General features: G+C 30.3%; 1 protein-coding gene across 1 annotated transcript; it reads left to right on the top strand.

Annotated features, from left to right (window-relative positions):
* The first annotated feature begins 2,160 nt into the window (after positions 1-2,160).
* LOC128162521 (fucolectin-like) lies at positions 2,161-5,288 on the top strand. The gene is made up of 4 exons (XM_052825756.1): positions 2,161-2,511; positions 3,576-3,609; positions 4,182-4,400; positions 5,071-5,288. Exons 1-4 carry the CDS (start codon positions 2,161-2,163, stop codon positions 5,286-5,288), a joined length of 822 nt encoding a protein of 273 aa, XP_052681716.1.
* The last annotated feature ends 12,076 nt before the right edge of the window (positions 5,289-17,364 follow it).

Genomic DNA, 17,364 nt, shown 5'->3' with positions numbered 1-17,364 from the left:
AAATTTTAGACATAAACTAATTAATCTTTTGGAATTTTATCAAATATTAAATCATGGAAACACATCGCATTCCAATGTAGAGAAAATCAAATGTAATATTGACCTCCTAGGTCACGTGCAGGTGAATATAACGTTCAGTTTTTTTTTTCAAGATAGTTGGATATGAGCCAATCAGAGAGCTAGGAATTGATCATTCATATAATAATTGATTTTGTTTGATTTTGTATACCAACAACCTTGATACATTCAGCTTTGTAAAAGGATAATTTGCGCTGAGGTTATATTTTCCATGGCTTTGATGTGAGCCTCTGTCTAGCGTCTTGCAGAAAGGATGGTATAATTCATCGTGCATATACGTATTAATATAAACTAGTTACATGTGTTTAAAAATGATATAAGCAATTTGCTCCTATACATTCATTATCTTATTCATCGATCACAGAATATTCCTTTTTGTTGTGTTTAATGTTTTTGAGTTAGTGGATGATTATTTGATATATGATTGTGAATTCAATGGCCGCTATACAAACAATATTTTGCCCGAAACCTACCACAGTGGGTAAATCTGAGCATATCATATCTTAATTCTCTAAAGAGTTTAGTTTTATGGTCATATATTAAAACAAAAGAAAAGAAAAAAACCGGGTGGAGAAATTGTTTTACAAGACTTATGACGTGAATCAGAATTCTTTTGACAAAACAAAGTATTTTCATAAAAGCACGTTTAAAGTGAAGAATGATCTTCACCATGTATAGGCTATTTTTACCCTTTATAAGACGAAGAGCTATTATAAAATATGTAGGAAAATAATCAAAACTTATAGCTAAAACACTCATATCTTTCTTTTTGTAAATATATTTTTTAAGCCTAAAACAAATATTTTAAGGTTTAAGACAGATAGGGTGGTTGATTTGTTTACCATCAAGTTCCATAAGACGCTGAAGCCTATGTCTTTGGTTTTTTATGAGCTAAACTGTGATGAAAACAGCTTTTGCGCCGTAATTCCCAATTATATGATTTAATGTAAAGAGATACACTTTAGAAACTCATGCCATTTAAAAAAACCTCTCATCTTATCACATTGTTCATATGTTTCTCTGCCGCTCCAGTTGAAAAAAAAACACTTTTAAAAACACATAATATTAACAAGCCTAAATTAAAGCAATAAGACTCAGTTAATGTGAAGTAAGAGAAGGGGTTTGGTTAATTGATAATATACATGTTTTTAAAGGATAACGAAAATACTTGACAATGCTACTAGCATTTTGCCTGATAATGATGTCAGTGGGAAGGTGGCATTTTTGTACCCGTCTGACGTGAATCTTTAGAAAAATTTCAGTATGTTCCTTAATGGACGTTTTACAGGTATTTCGATACAATTTGAAAAGAACTCCAAAAGTAAGATTTAGAACTCCGATATAACATTGTAATTCCTTAACTAACAACTACCCGCCATTTGGAAAAAATGTAGGAAATACATTTATTTTACGGAAATATAATTCATATAGGTTTTTTAAATCATTTTTTAAAAATTTCATATAGAAAAATTTACCTTCTCATGAATTTTTTTTAATGTGATATAAGTCTTTAAAGATTAATGTTTCACCTGCCATGTGAGACACATGAAGGTCAGTTCTGTGTAAACAAAACAAGAATCGCAAAGGCATCGATTTACTTGATGTCTCGTATTTTATTTTCCCTGGTGAGAAAACGGAAAAAAACCAAACATTAACACTTGCAATGGATACCGTACATTACACACTGTAAAGGAATTTCAATTTTATATTTCGTGATGGGGAATCGATATTGATTGCCAATTAAGTCAAATTATAAAACAAAATGAAAGTAAATGCATTAAATTGATTTTGAATGAAACATTTATACCGTTTATTGGATGTTAAATTGAAATGGAGACCCAGAGGATGCATATAGATGGCCGCCCTGTATCTTGACATAAGGTGATGATTAATAATGTTCTTTCTTCTAACGGCACAATTTATTTTGATTTTTGAACCACAATCCTGCTTGAAAATCAGTCGTTTTTGAAATAACACAAATCAGAATTGGAAAGAACTTTCTGTCTCGAGGTCGGATTATTATCAGAAGTCAACAAATATATATACCTTATTTTTCCGTTGAAATTAAAAAAAGACGGCAACATGCAGTTAAAATTCGCTGGAATAGAGAGTTTAATTCTTTGTACAATTGCTTGTTTCCAAATCTCATTCACCAAACGACCACAATGTTCATCTTTTGCAATGAAGTTCTTCGGATCACTTAGCGAAGATCGAGCAAAACTCCTCTGGGATATAGAAAAGGAATCTTTGGTGTCGGTCATGCATGCGTGTTTCCCCCGATGTGAGAAAGACCAGCGATGCGTCGGAGTTGAGGTTTGCACGATACGACCAGACTTGTTACGATGCAGGGGATGTTGTGAATGGTACGTGGTTGACAAAGATGGAGGCCTCCCTAGAAATGCTACCGACAGCTGCAAATATTTGAGCTGGTTTGTGAAATTTAAATGTATTCTTTTTTATTATAATTGTGGAAAAATAGTTCTTATATATTTGCAATACATCGTTAATTGAATTCCTTAAAATGGTCCAAGAACTTCTTTTCCGACGAAAGAATGAATAAAATGAAAACAAAAAAAACTTCTATAAAACTTCTTAGAATTTATAAAATTAAGCATGAATATTTTAAATTCAATAAAAAATGACAGTAACAAACTGTGAAACATCTCAAAAACCCATAAAACGAAATAGAAATTCAAAGCAGAGCAACACGGATCTCCAAATAGATAGAGGTAAGAACCAGATGCCTAGGAGGAGTGAGCATTCTTTGCTGATCGGTGACACCCATCGTGTGCTCTTTGTCGTAATCGGGAAAAAATTAATTAATCACCTTATTGTCTACGGACTTTTCAGATTTTTTTTCTCGATCACGACAAAGAGCACACGGTGGGTGTGACCGGTCAGCAAAGAATGCTCACTTCTCCTAGGCATCTGATCCTACCTCTATCTATTTGGAGTTTCGTGTTGCTCTGCTTTGAATTTGTATTTCTTTTTATGGATTTTTGAGATGTTTGGCGGTTTGTTAGTGTCATTTATTCATTAAGAAGAGATTTTTAAAAAAATACTCATTATATTAAGAAAGGGAACAATAAAAAAAATGTGGTATTGGTATGGCACATGTATAGATAAGCTGAACAACAATTGATCACAAATTGTATTCTATGAACATCTTATCAACTACATTGATTGGAAAGGATTATGGATGCATGAAAATAATAAATTAAATAAAAAATAATTTAATATATCAAACAATCAGATTTTAGCAAATAAAAATAATATTATTGTAATCTTTGGAATGCACTTTAATTGCTCTGTTGTTTAAACCATTATTTTTTCGCATATAAAGGAATTATTTATACTTCATAGAATACGTTTACAACAGTTCATTACTAAATATCGGAGTGTATTAATCCAGTACGTAATTTTAGTATTAACTGTTCTAAACTCTCATTATTGGTAATACTGGAATATACGTTTTAAAATTTCGTATCTGTCCACAGAGCAAAGATAGCGTGGAATCAAGAGGAACCAGATGTAAGTATAAAATAAAAAAACCCGGAATTGACTGTCACTGTATAATTTCAGTGAATTAAATGCTTTCCTTGTCAATTTTTCTCTTATTACAATCATATGTATTACAACAATGTTAGTCTCAGTGAATAAATTCACACTCATTTATTCTTGTCAGATCTCATGCATTGCAGGATAAACGCACAAAAATTATTGATATTGAATAAGACTAAATCATTTATAATCATATGTGTTACTCTTTTATGACTTTCCTATGCAAACAACTTCGTTGCATTCATAAACCGACATTCATATTAAAATATATTAGAATGCATGAGATATGTGTATTAAATAAAATGCCAGTATGCATTTTATATGGCAAACATATGCAATTATAAGAAGTAGTTTTCTGATGAATGGTTTTACAAGAATATATTTGATAAGACATTAGAGTCGTTATTGAGAACGGCTTTCTTTGAAATTTGAAACAATATCGATTTCAAATAAATAGGTTAATACTCTGAAGAAATATAACACAATTTTGCAATATCCAGTATCCTGATGCAACATTATCTTTTGTTTATCTTGATATGAAGGGTCTGCAAACTTGACAGCAGGAACAAGCTCAACATTCATTAACAATTATGGGAGAGAATTTCCAGCATCCAATGTTCTGGACGGAGTATACGGCAGTTACTGCCTACATGCAAATGTGTACGCATCTCGCAGTGAAATAAACCCGTGGTTAGAGGTGACATGGTCGGGGACAATAACAATTTGGAGAATAATAATCTACAATCGTGTAGAGTGTTGTGGTAAGTAATAAAAAAGATGGCACCACCGAAAGCTAAAAATTTAATTTTCAATATTTTTGAAAAATCAAAATTAAGAAATTATAAAGATATGCACTCAATAGTAAACTAAGTTCAATTGACTCTCATCATGTTTTAACTTTAAGAAAAAGACGCAACATTGACGAATTATTTTATCCGATAAACTACGCTACATTTTTCTCTTAAATTACAAATGCATATTCGACAATGGTGGAAAAACCTCTTTTACTAATATTTTCGACTTGATCCCTGTTAGACTTTGTCATTGTTGTATTTCTTGATTACAAACAATGTAACCTAGTTCAATCTCTTTGACACTTAGACAATTTGTCTTATATTATATTGAAAAGTACCATTTACGGACTTGCAAACTAAATAAGATATTTTAAATTTTACTATTTGCGACTAAAATCAAATATATTTTGTAAGGACACTATTTTTTTTAATCATTTGCCAACATCATGATTTCGATTTAGAAATAACCTTATCTAATATCATCATGTACATAAATGCATGCATATGAATCAAAAATATACTGATACATACATATATATATATATATATATATATATATATATATATATATATATATATATATATATATATATATATATATATATATATATATATATATCTCCTTACATTTTAACAGGTTCCCGTTTGGTCAATTTGAAAGTCACATACCAAAACAAAGGGATTACCGGCATTTGTGGATTTTATCCCGGTCTCTTGTCACGTGAGGGTGATATCATTCTGTTCTACTGCCTACCGGAAGCGTATGCTACTTCAGTAAAACTTCAAATCCAATCAAAGGCAGAACAAACAAATATACTCAATTTGTGTGAGGTTGAAATTTATAAGAAAACATAAATCCAACCTTTTGTAAATCTTGAATTTTATTATCTATTCTCATTAAATAATATTATTGCTCTTAGTTTCTCAGATATATATTTTTTTTAGTTATATTCGTTCATTGGTTTGATAGTTCAGATATTTTAAGCATGATCACTAAACTTATCCTTTTTTTAATTTTTACGTTTCCCAGGAGATTTTTAAAAATTGTTTCAGTAGAAATCAATAATACGTTTTGGTTAATAGAAAATTGATCTATCGCGAATCCCTTGAATTTTTTCATGTTCAATTTGTTTGAAGGATAACAAAAGTGGTCGTTTTAAAACTTCGAAGAAGTATACGACTTTAGTTACATGTATTAATAAATAATAGAAGTTTATTTGCAGTCGTCATATGCATTGTAGAAATAGTAAAAGTAGATTACATGTTTTAAGATTTTTAATCCATAGTTCTTTTGCTTTCTTGGGTTTTCATTGGATGATAAACTGTAACTGTATGCATATATGTAACAAAGGAAGAACATTCATCTCTATGTTTGCCTATAAATAAAGAAATAATGTCTTTTAAGGTGCATGTCTAATGCATTCATTTTATTTTTATTACTGATATACCGATTAAAAGTATAATTATTTCGTAATTCGTAATGGCATTTTTAAAATTTCAAGATTTTGTAGCTCATTTTTAAAAAAATGAACAAAAGGAAAAATCATATAATTTTTCTTTTACTTTAGATATATTGATATAGGTGCATATTGTATAGTATCATATTGCTTTACACATAACATTGATTTACAATTGTTTTGAAATAATAAATTGATTTCATGAAATATATGTACAAAAAATAACATTAACAAATTGTATTTTATAATGTTGAAAAAAGCTTGGAATTTCAGAATCAATCATAACATTGGCATCTGACCATATTGATGTAATATTTGGAAATAAAAATCCAACACTTCAAGTTTTTTTTTTTTTTATATTTTAAACAGATTGTGACAGAACATAACAGGACATGAAACACACATAATTTTGCTCCGATTGTGACATATTCAGAACATTCATGATCAGTTTCAGAAATTATGCACTCATTGACTTTTGCATAAATTCTATATAATTTAAAAGTAAGATGCCATCTCAAACTTCACAAAATGCAGCAACTGGACGTTAGTTGTTCCATTGTTCGAGGTAATGTGTTTAAAGGCTGCCGTGGGTTATTTGTCAACGTATTTATACATTCTTACTTTCCCCTTACAATTATTTTTGGTGCAGTTTGTTGAGCCATTAACAATGATTTAATATTCAACTTTGTATATTGCAAAATCTGCACTGATGTTATATTTTCAATAGATTTGATAATGACATTTTTCTTTGGGTTAATTTAAAAGATTTTGACAATTTCATGTTGCATGTAACAGTTTGATCTAGTCATGAATACTAGTATGGTATAAGCAATATGCTTTTATATATTTGTTAAAATATATCTCATTTAATGTTTCTTTGTTTTTGGTCTGTTTTGTGTTGCTTTAGCTTGATATGGTTCATTCACCATTGAAAAAAAAACAGTATTAAAACAAATGGCAACTATACAAACAAACCCTTAAAATGTAAATCCTGGTTTGCCTAACTTATTTTTACAAAATACGCATTGTTGTGCAGCAATATTTTCAGCAAATACAAATATACCGTTCCGTTTCATATCCTAAAAATTTCAAAGAGATTAACATATTAATAACGAAGAAGAAAAAACACCGATCTTCCCCGGCTTTTATTTTGCCCTGGCTCGAGTTTGCCAACCCATTTTACCAACACTCGTAAAATGGGTAAACAAACCCGGGCCAACATTTTACGGGTTTGTGGTCTTATTTAAGAAGAAACTTAATAATTCATGTTTAATTCCATACTTCTTAATCGAGGTTCTTTAATTAAAGCAGCCATGACGTATATTTAAGAAGAAACTTACTAATTCACGTTTATTCCATACTTCTAAAACGAGGTTCTTTAATTAAAGCAGCCATGACGTACATGTATGATAAACGGGTCGATCTGACAAAAAGGAATTTGTTTGTTGTGCAACAGGTTTCGTGCGAAGGGAATACTTGAAACGTGCCGATTTTGCGAAGTACATTTAAGTTAAATATTTCTATGCATTGACAGTTTTCACATACATACGTTGGTGTTATTTTGTTTTGATTTTCGTTTCGTTTTCATTCTTTATTGCAAACTATCACCTGTATGTTGTAATTTTTACGTTTCAAATCAAACAGAGACTTCGGTAAATTAGACAGTTAACTTTACCTGCGCAAATTAAAGACAATCTGATTTATTAACAAAGTACTAAAATACGATTTATTCTATCGGTATTTCGGTATGATCTAATTTTTTTTGCAAAATGGTTAATCGATGCAATTCGTTTTGTTGAGATGCTCAGCATTTTCTCGAGTTTATTTTGTTTTAATAGAGTTTAATATCGCTGACGAAAATATATGTAGGTATATACATGTATATGATTCATTTTGAAAAATAAATTGTGTTCTTAATTTGTAAAAGTGCATGTTTCTTGTGTTTAATTGTTTACAACTTCTGTTTACTAACCACTTGTTAGTGAAAGAAGGAAGGGGGCAGAACGAAAATATTGGGAACTGGAACTTAACAGTTTACCCCTATCAAATGTTTAGTTTTAATCTTGCGTAGGATTTTCTTATTCTCGGTAAAAATAATCTTCCATAAAGGTAAGATGTCAAAGATTACGTGTATGCAAAAAAGTGTAAAATTCGAATACTTTACAAAATTTAATTTTTTGTTATTCTACCGAGGGGCCATATTGCACAATATCTTTTGAACGCCCATTTAAAGTCATTGTTGCTCAAGGTAAACTACTTTTTTAACGCTCACGTGGTACCATGGTACAACAGCTTCAAAGAGAGACTCAATTCAAAAGTATAGATATAATTCCATAGTAAAAACATTCATTTGATATAGATATTCAGCATTGTTTTCTTTAAAACAAACAATTAATGAAATGACCATAATATTTAGGATCATTAAACTCGGAGTTGCCTTAACCTACCTGCGCAGAGGACACAGTCACCGTGTTTCATCGCATGAAAAAAAGAAACAAATTAAAAATCAAGAAAGTGTTTTCAAATAAATCACCTTTAATTTTCGATCACAACGTTAAAATCATTTTGCGCAATACTTACTTTCATTTTAAAATTTTTTTCTAAATATCGCTGGTATTAGATTATATCTGCCCATACAATTGTTGACAGAAATTTTCTGTCTGTTTGTATACTTATCAGGAATTTGCAAATTCTTGGGTTTGTTATGTTAACAAAACGCCACATTGCAAACCGGTTGCTAACTTCCATTGACTGAATGCCCATCATAATATGACCTTGTTTTAAAATTTAAAATAATACTGTAAAAAAAAACCAGCAAGCATAACCAATAGTCATATCTAGTATGTAAACTTTATTGAATCTAGAGATCTGATGATAAAATGCTGAAACAAATTATAAACAATTTATGAATACACGGTATTACATGAAAAAAAAAAATTAAATTTTAGCCTTTCACACAATAATGCATATGTATATCATAGCTGTAATAGGAAATAAATTGGCTATAATTAAGATTCACAAATTCCAAGAAAGTGCACCCGGTATTGAAGTAGCCCAGGAGAAGTTATGGAATGTAGGTTATAAGTGGAAAAATTAAATTGAAAAATTAAACTACGCTTTATAGGAGTAATGTATACTTAATAGAAGACCAGATTAATATTAAATTAATTATATAAATGATAAAGGTACATCGATACGTTAACACGAGAAAATATGGCGCCTACAACCTACTGCAACAGTCATTACGAGGGTGTTTTATGTTTTGTTTTATAAACATGTCATGGCAAAAACAACATAAAAAATGAATATTTTAGACATGTAGATGCATATAATGCATGTACTTACAATTTGAGGGGACAAGGATGTAACATGGAAATGTGATAAGAATGAAATTATGTAGCTCTGTTGCGGGACTGCACGTACACAATGTGAAACCATGAACATAGAAGTGTTCCACACAAAGAGGAATAACTCTCTGACTGTATAGAAAAAAACATGGTCAAGAAAGATAATTGTTACTTCTACTACATAGATATTTATTTACGTTACCGTTAATCAAAAGAGATTAATTGAAATGATGGAAATATCATTGTTATCCTTAGCCTATCAATGCTTAAAACAAATATAAATTGACCGGTCAATATTTTTCGGACTAACTTATATCTTAATCATTTACAATTAGTCGATGTAGATATATATAAGGAGAGTATCATGCTGATTACAATTAGATACAATTACAGCCTTCTGATGGGTAAAAAATCTTGGATTTATATGCATTACTGACCGACATTGATATATTTTTATTTCATTACATTATGATTATTGTACTTTTATTACTATATTACACTCAGTAAAGCATGTAAATGCATGTAAATACAAGAATTTTGTATATGCGATACAGCTAACTTTAAAATATCCGTATTAATCTCAAGAGCTGATACTGATTCTTCAGGGCTGATGATTTTTAAAATTATGATATTAAGTTAACAAAAGAATTATCTGTAGTTTTAATTCCTGTAGGTAAAGTCTTGTCACTAACAAGTAGAATGTCATTATGGAAATTTTAAGACCATATTAACTTAAAATGTACGTTAACACTAGCCTAAAAAGTGGAACATATTACATCTGAAAGGTTTGACATTAAATATCTGGAATAATAAAAATTGACATGAAAAATCAGTGTTTTATAAATAAGTTTAACGTTAAATTAATTTTAAAAAATAAATAAAAACTGATTCATTATTTTGATCATTTTAAACAAGTAATTCAAAAATTTAACATTAATGTCAAAAAAGGAGAAAATGCCCCTTTCAAAAAATGACCGCATTTTTTAGTCTTTTGAATGTTACTGCGTATTTTACAGGACGATTTAGTAAGTACAACACTGTTAAGATTCGGTACATGGAGCTCCTGTGGACCTTGAGTTCTTTAGGCAGAAACGTATTCAAATTAATAATTATCAAACACGAAAGGATTCATTGTCTTTTACTCTGGTCCTTTAAATGGTATAATGTTATCAAGTAGCCACTGATACCCGTATAGACAAATATATATTATTAGTCCTTTGTCGTCACTCAAAGATATACAACAAGACACTTTCACATGCGACAACCACTTTAATAGTTTACGTGCCGGCTCATGATTTCATCACTTATTCTTACACTTAAAATGGTGTTGGTTGTCACGTGTGAACAATATGAATTTTTAAGAAAATGAATACAAAAGATGATATCTTACTGATGTAAATAACATTTTCATCTATTGTTATCGACGTCAACAACGCTATTGACGCTGAGTGAGAAGCTGATCAGTAGAATGCATTTAAAATTGACAAGTAACTATTTAGCCCTAAATATTGTTCCACTGATTCTTAAATCATGCACACAGTACAGCCTACGAACACGGACGGTGCGACACGGCTCAACAATGTGTAACACCCGGTGTTATATATATATAAATATGGAGGATTCAGGAACAATACTTTTTGGTTTTATTTAGTTCTTTTTAACAAACTTGACTATGTTTTAATTTACTAATTAAAGAGAAACTAAAGGGGAAAAAATAGAAAACAACAACAACAGCAAATTACAACACAAACAACGCTTAAACCTATACGAGGGTCAATCAAAAAAATACGAAGACTTTTGTCATAGCTATGTTACTTAACGTCATATCAATACTAAATTTAGTGACTGTTAAGTATGACTTTCATAAAAAATATATGATAGACAGCCACATTGTCTTCGCATTTTTTGATTGACCCTCGTACAATTGTTCCGGTGGATATCGCCGACATATTGAAAGGCTTAATCAAAACACTAATAATTTATTTTTTGTTTAAAGCATGTTTAAGTCGTTTTGTAAATATAAGATCGTATACGCAGTAGTCTGATCAATTTAAATAGCGCGTAGAATTAACTGTAGAACATATATTGTCTCCTGTAATATTTTTCACGAACGCTTTTCAACGAAATCAACTCTAAGGGCGGATGAAAACAATTGTACTTTCTCAAAAAGAAAAACATAGTTTTATATTTTGTGTTATTTTTTTTTTCTATAATGCATGTTTGTGCATGTACATTCACATGTCACATTGTAGGAACATAAGTGTACAATTTTAGGTAGTGATGTTTGTCGAAGCGAGAGAGCAAATAGCGCTGCGAACAGTATTTTGATCGTAAAATGTACATTATAGACGGAAAATACGTAAATAACTAATATCTGGAGGGACAGTATCGCGATTTTTATATGGTTAATTGTTAACTAGAAAAAGTTAATCTTTATGCTCGTCATTTCAATCTTAAAATATATCTTCGGAAAATATTTTTATTGGATCAAAACAGTGCAAACATTCAATAAGAAATCGAATCAAAATTTCAAGAGAAGTGTTTCTCATTTCTTTCACAAAACATGTTGTTTCTTGTTTTGAAAATATTTCCCCAATACGATATCTTTCAGAAAAAAAACTACATATATGAAGGAAGCAATGCATTTTTTAAATTTGAAGGTTTTTCGGGGGGGAGGGGGGGGGGGGTTACCATGCCTCGATTTTGCTCACTATACGTGTAGTTCTTATAAGTATGTACGGGTAGGTCTGATTTGCCGATGAATATCTGTATGCGTAACTTCGAACATTACAACGAGCTATATTATTTTTGTTGACTGAAATTACGTTTTGTAAGACTCGTTTTTTTTTTTAAAAAAAGGTAAAAAAAAAACAATTTAGAAAAAAATCGGACACAAATGTATACAAAAAAACCAAAGCCCATTTATTTGTAAAATTATTTCCCGCGATTGCGTGTGATGTCATCTAGTTATCTATACTACTATATTAAAATAATAGACTCGAGTTTTTGGGCTTTAATACCGAGAATTCGGAAGAGAACTGCCTTTTGTTTTATATATTTTAAACATCAGTGGTACTTGAAGTTTACCAATTTGTTTTTATATCTTCCCAATCAAGCTTCGCTAATTAATAATCAACGAAAAGTCCTTTTAAAAACCCGGAAATCATCTGGATTTTTTTAAATTTTACAATCTTGCGCATGCGCATTACATTCACGCTAAATCATGGGAGGCTCTTTACTTTATGTTTCCACAATATCACATTTGCATGGAGAAACTCAAACGATATTACAAATACGTGTAAATTTTAATTGGAGCTTTTTCATATACTGTAGATTCCTTATTTTACGCGAGTACTTAATTCCGCGATTCAACGATTCTCCATCAAATTGCGAGAACATAAAATAGTGAATGCCGAAATTTTATCATAGTTTCATGTAGTTTACATATGTCAGAATATTAAAAGCGAGATTTTAGAATTCGCGAGACGAGTTTCTCGCAATTTTATGCTGATATTAATTCGTCGCGTTTAATTAGGAATTTATAGTATTCTGTTCATCAAAGGAAATACGGGAGATAATTCTAGCTCAGTGCATTTAATATGAAAAATCCCAAGAGTTCCGAGTGTCAACATGGTGTGGAGATTCGAAGCGAGTAAAATACGTTTGTGAAAAAGTGTTGAATTGTTCATTAATATAAATAAAGTTTTAAATAAAAGGTATTTACAGCCTCAAAATGGTTTGTTATGAATAATTTGACTGTTATTTTTCATTAATTTTCTCAAAAAATCGTTTTGGAGCGATTCTGCAATTTGTTGCTACATTACAGGTATATGGGAGGCGTTTTAACTGTGGTGATGGCCTCTCCCGAGACACAGTTAGATTATTCTTACTAGGTAGATTGTAGTGAAATTAATAGTTTTATTGTAGGCTTAAAGCCTGATTATGTACATGCCAACAATACGTTAATGTCCGATATCACATGCAATGTCAACCCGTGCACGCACGGGTCTAAGTCTAGTTTATATATTAAAGGTTTTTATATCAATTGCGTATACTGTAAGTATATTATAGATAAAGTTTCTAGTTCCACTTGTCAATATTAATACTTGAATCCAAATACTTGTACTAGGACTCCGTTTTTAAATCTTATTAATCCAAAACCAATATAGTTGTTTTCAAAATAGCACTGGTGTACATATGGTAGCTATGTAAAAGGATGTGCAATGTCGATTAAAAAACTATTAATTATTACAAAAAAATGCAGCAAAAATATTTATTTTCATCATTGAAATTTTTTGAAGTGGTGAGTTCATTCATACAATGGTCATTCTATTGAGTTAACTTACCATTACAAACCAATGCTTAATTATAGAACTACGCATACAGTAAAATTCTAAATATATGCTTAAGGACGTTGTTTACTCAGGGTTTGAGTTCTCAAAACCGGATTGTTAAAAAGTTCAATTTAATGAGTAAAATTTGTTTTAAATACAAAAAGTATTTATGAAATGAACTAATATTGACATAACAATCGATATTTTTACTAAATTATGGAATAAGGCTCTGACAAAGTTTGACTTTTAGCAAAGCAGAGGAAATTCGGATTAAATTTTTCAGATTTTGTTTTCCACTGAAATATTTTTGATAGTACTTTAATATTTAAATTTAAGATTTTATTTGTTAGTCAACATAATTTTACATATTTTCTGTTGGTTTTATCTTGCTTTTTCGTTTAGATAATCGTATGGCACACACTTCAAAAATATTGAAAAATGCTTAAAAATGATAAAAGACACCATATCTCAAAATTTTGATCATTGACCTCATATAAATTTTATGCCAGGAGAGAAAAGTGATTATACTTAGTGTAATACTATAAATGTTTTAGCATTATCATCATTCAGGTTTTTGTTATATTGAATCAAAAATGGGTAGTAATTTGAAAACTAATTGAGGAAATTCGGACTAGAATACCCTAAAAAATTGTGAATGAAAACTAAATTCTTTGTATCTATATAATGTCACTTCCATTCATAAACTGTATTTAATTTGTCAAAGAATTAAGCAATTTGTATTATTTTCACAATTAAGAAAATCTCAATCATAGAGTAACTTTTTTATGGCTTTTTCTTCAATTTTCAAAAAATCTTCAATGGCCATTAACTCAAAAAGTAGGTCATTGACCTACTTATTTGAAAGTGAATAATAACACTACCATGTAAGGTCTACAACACACAGTAGTTGGTTTTTCATTATCATGAGTGGATTTTTTTTCATTCTGAGTAAACGTCATCCTTAAAATTGCGTTACGCGTACAGTATGAAATAATGACAACTCATGATATTCTGAGGATTTTTTCTAATTTTATTTGCAATGGTATCAAATTAACAGATTATTCTCTTAAAGTATACATCTACCTCCACATGTCTCCTATTCAGTCGTAATATATTAATGATTGTATTTCCTACAAAATAATCATTTCAATTTTGGAATGTGACCTTAGATATTGATTGTCAAAAAGTTCATTAAAAATCATGTGAATGTATGAAATGAATACAACTGTTTATATTTGTGCCAGTTTATTACCATAACGTATTGAATTGTTAAGGAAGTTTTCTTTTTTTTAGATCCATTTATCAATTCGTTTGATTAAAATCTTCGACTGTTCGCAGAGCCACATCTTCTATTTGTTTATTTGCCTCGACAAACAGCGCTGCTCATAACTGTACACTTCCGTTCCTACACTGTGCATGTGGTATATTCGTTTTTATAGAAGTAATCGTAGAATCAGTGGATCGGCATATAAAGTTCCTTCCGTGATTTTGTTTTAAGGTTTATCAGAATTTTTAAACACTTAGATAGAGTTCCTTCCATGATCTTGTCTTAAAAATTTCCACTTCATCTTTATCAGACAATTTAAACATTTAAATAAAGTTTCTTCCGTGATCTTGTCTTAAAGTTGTTGACTTTATCTCTATCGGACACTTTAAATATTTTGTTCAAACATCATTTAATTGAAGAAACTGAGAGAGAGAGAGAGAGAGAGAGAGAGAGAGAGAGAGAGAGAGAGAGATTTCATTTGTAATTCACTAATATGTTATCGTTTAAAGTAATGCACATTGAAATAGAATCCAACAAAGCAGTTTCAGTCCACGTACTATATCTGTTAATCAAATTAGCCCGCGAGCTGCACCACGTGCTCTTTCCGTGATAAAGTTTTTCAAGTCAAAAGAAAATAGAAATATGTTTGACAATAAAGTATTTTATAGTGTTTTTAATGTATAATATGATTCTTACACACTCTATGTGTGAAAGTTGATTTGTTTACATACTACGTTATTTAAGCAGAAAACTACACGTGTAAACCCCCCTCTCTCTCTCTCTCTCTCTCTCTCTCTCTCTCTCTCTCTCTCTCTCTCTCTCTCTCTCTCTCTCTCTCTCTCTGAATGTAGATTTGGGTGCGAACAATATTGTGAAACATGAACAGATCTAATTTGTTTTAACATCTTTCAAGTCCAGTCCAATCATTCCCATTTCCAATTCTTTTTCATCCAATGATATTTTTTAATTAAGATTGCTTATCAAACTTTCAGAGAGTCGAAGACCCCCCTCCCCCTTTTCCCCTACGTTCTTAGAGTTCATTGTTCATGCATTTAATTAAGACTTGTTATCAGAAATATAATGACAACTTTTGCTTTCTGTACTTTAGTGAATAACCAATGGAAGCCGTAAGGTACTTGTATTTACATGTAACTGACTCACTACACCTTGAAATTGTGTCTCAAATTAACAGAAATTTTCATGATTAGAAAGGATGCCATGTTGCATATGGCATTAGAAATATATACATGTAAGTCATATAGGCGAAAAAATATACAATTTTGTATTTAAACACTTATAATTTCAAAAGTTCGATGAAATTGAAATGAAACGCATGCAAATTTAAACTTGTTATTTGCGGTTCACAAGCCCGAAACTCATGCACAGATACCGGTATGTTTTACAACACAGGTAGAGTTACTTCTCCCGTAAATATGCATGACGTCGCGTTTAGAGTTTCAACGTCTTGCTAAAAATGGAACAGTTTTCAATATAAATTTCATGATATATATGTTTAAGTCACATATATAAGTTATATACCATTGGATTTGATAAATTCCAGGCTTTTTAAAATGTTTGGTGCTGTGCATATTTGAAACACGGCAAATTTCGGCCAATAACGGTTTCAACGTCTTGCTAAAAATGGAACAGTTTTCAATATAAATTTCATGATATATATGTTTAAGTCACATATATAAGTTATATACCATTGGATTTGATAAATTCCAGGCTTTTTAAAATGTTTGGTGCTGTGCATATTTGAAACACGGCAAATTTCGGCCAATAACGTCCCTTGTGCTTTGAATTATTCCATTATGATATGAAGTAGATCGGTAAACAACTGCATTTTTCTTTCTCTCGATTTTAAATGTTTACTGCAAGCTGCTGAAAATCATTATATGTTTCGGGTGAAAAAATGAGAGACAGGCCACTTTTTTCATGTGATCAATAAAATGATGTACTGGTAATTGACCTGTACATGTACCTTAGGTTAACCCCCACTCCTACCCCAATCATTTTTTTCAAAGACGTAAATTAGATGCACTTGTGTAAAAAAAAAATATATCATACTATCAACAAATTAGAAATTGAATTCCAAACTTAATTGTTTATACATATATTTTTATTTTCAATGCATTTAATGGTTCGATACTAAAAATGCTGATTTACCTTCATAATTCATTTTGAAAAAACATTTCAAAGTTGGTAAACTTGGTTCCAAATTTAACGCACTTTGAACATCTATTTAAAGTGCAATGCTTTGGTCCCGTATTTAACGCACTTAAAAAAAATTCAAAATCTATTGAAAGTGTAATAAGTGCATTGCTATATAAGAACCAATGTTGCTAGGCAAAATGACAATTTAAAATATCAAACCAGAAGTATAAAATTGGTTTTGAATATAACACACGTATCGTACCGTCATGTGTTTCCGATAGTCATGTGATTCCGATTGTCTAAACATAATCCAACTTATAAACTAATATTTGGAAAAAGAAAAATACTAGTGAATCAAAAATGCATACG

Source organism: Crassostrea angulata, chromosome 9, assembly GCF_025612915.1.
Source record: "Crassostrea angulata isolate pt1a10 chromosome 9, ASM2561291v2, whole genome shotgun sequence".
Lineage (NCBI taxonomy): Eukaryota > Metazoa > Mollusca > Bivalvia > Ostreida > Ostreidae > Magallana > Magallana angulata.
Note: the sequence above shows the minus strand (reverse complement) of the source record. Positions and strands in the feature narration are given on the sequence as shown.

What these genes read in the sequence shown, in the direction of transcription:
- LOC128162521 (XM_052825756.1), top strand. Translation starts at nt 2,161, where the DNA reads ATGCAGTTAAAATTCGCTGGAATAGAGAGTTTAATTCTTTGTACAATT. An exon ending in GCAAATATTTGAGCTGGTTT is followed by an intron (nt 2,512 to 3,575) that starts GTGAAATTTAAA and finishes ATCTGTCCACAG; the next exon opens with AGCAAAGATAGCGTGGAATC. An exon ending in CAATCGTGTAGAGTGTTGTG is followed by an intron (nt 4,401 to 5,070) that starts GTAAGTAATAAA and finishes ACATTTTAACAG; the next exon opens with GTTCCCGTTTGGTCAATTTG.